The 1426-nt window shown below is 50.4% G+C and overlaps 1 protein-coding gene across 3 annotated transcripts in view; it reads left to right on the forward strand.

Annotated features, from left to right (window-relative positions):
* Window positions 1–1426, forward strand: part of TMTC1 (transmembrane and tetratricopeptide repeat containing 1) — a 181598-nt gene that overhangs the window by 115324 nt on the left and 64848 nt on the right. For all 3 annotated transcript variants that reach the window (XM_012720432.1, XM_012720430.1, XM_012720431.1), the window contains one exon: window positions 371–492. In XM_012720432.1, the coding sequence (XP_012575886.1) occupies window positions 371–492 (122 nt within the window). The remainder of the gene's footprint in view (window positions 1–370; window positions 493–1426) is intronic.

Consider the following 1426-nt stretch of genomic DNA (forward strand, 5'->3'; position numbering starts at 1 on the left):
CACCATGTGGTCACCTTTGGGGTGGGGATTGAACTCATGCTGAAATGGCTTTAGCTTCTTAGTGCTGTGCTTTAACCCGCTGCACCACCAGGGAGGGCTGTATTTGTTTGTTTTTTTCTTTTTTATTCATTTTTGCATTAAAGAACTGGGGTGCAGGTCAGAGGTGGGGTTGGTGATGAGAGGATTCCTAGAGACAGAGTGGAGAACAGAACAGGTGGATCTACTGAAATCTTCTGCTAGCAGAAGGTGAAACAGGAGAGGTCTGCTGTGTCATGTGCATCACCTCCCTGACTGGGGAGAATCTGAAGAAGGGGAAGTGAAATTATGGGATTCAGCAAGAACTCACTTGTCCTTTGTCCTTGTGTTTCAGAGACTGGAGCACAGGGAGGTGCTCGTGGGCCTGCTGTTCCTGGTTCTGCCCTTCCTGCCTGCCAGCAACCTCTTCTTCAGGGTGGGCTTCGTGGTGGCCGAGAGAGTCCTGTACATGCCTAGGTAACTGCTGCTTCTGGTCTTGGAGAACCCATGCCCAGCTGCAGGACAGCCCCTGATGTGTGGGACAAGGGTGCCCATTTCCTGAGATCTAAAAGCAGCTAGAGCAAAGTGGGCGAGGGCCAGTTTGCAGGTGCTTATCCTGCTCCCCTCCAGCAATGGTTCATGCCAGGCCCAGCCAGCCCCAGCCAGTCCAGGAGGCGACCGTGGCACCCAGCACCTCTGTGTCCCAGTGTGTTTTGTCCCACACGATGACAGTGACATGCTAGTGCTGTTAGTTGACTTGCAGGAAAGTATTATGTTCAGTAAGGTGATTGTAACTGACTTCCATCTTCCTTCTCTCTGTGTGTCGTCCCTCTCATCCTTCTTTAACATAAAGTGGGAGCAGTCTAAAATTAGCCCTTAAGGGGGAAAAAATGGTTAAACATGATCCACAGCATCCGGGTATATGACAACATCATGCCACTTCACTCTGAATGTTGGCCTGAGTGGAAGTGCATGTGTTCCCATCAGCATTCACCTGTCAGCACTGCCAGGTCACATTTGCTCTCAGCTGCCTGCAGGTGGTTCTTCCACTTACAGTGTGTTACCTTGAGTGAGACTCATGACACTTGAGAAGACATGAAGGTTTTCTCATTTCAAAATAAGGATTTTGCAAAGAGATAGCCTCCTGAATGGGCGAAAATATTTGCACACCACGTGACCAATATCAAAGAGCTACGAAGAACTTGAAGGACTCAACAAAAACAAAGCAAACAACCTGGTCAAAAAATGGGCAACAGGGCCCTCCCTGGTGGCGCAGTGGGTTAAAGCACTGCACTAAGAAGCTTAAGCCACTTCTGCATGAGTTCGATCCCCGCCTGTCCCCAAGGTGACCACATGGCGCCGCAGACCTCTCCTGACCCTCCCGCTGCTCCCCTCAGCAGTGTACTTCGTC

Source organism: Condylura cristata, unplaced genomic scaffold (genome assembly GCF_000260355.1).
Source record: "Condylura cristata isolate star-nosed mole 26May11 unplaced genomic scaffold, ConCri1.0 scaffold00004, whole genome shotgun sequence".
NCBI classification, from domain to species: Eukaryota; Metazoa; Chordata; class Mammalia; order Eulipotyphla; family Talpidae; genus Condylura; species Condylura cristata.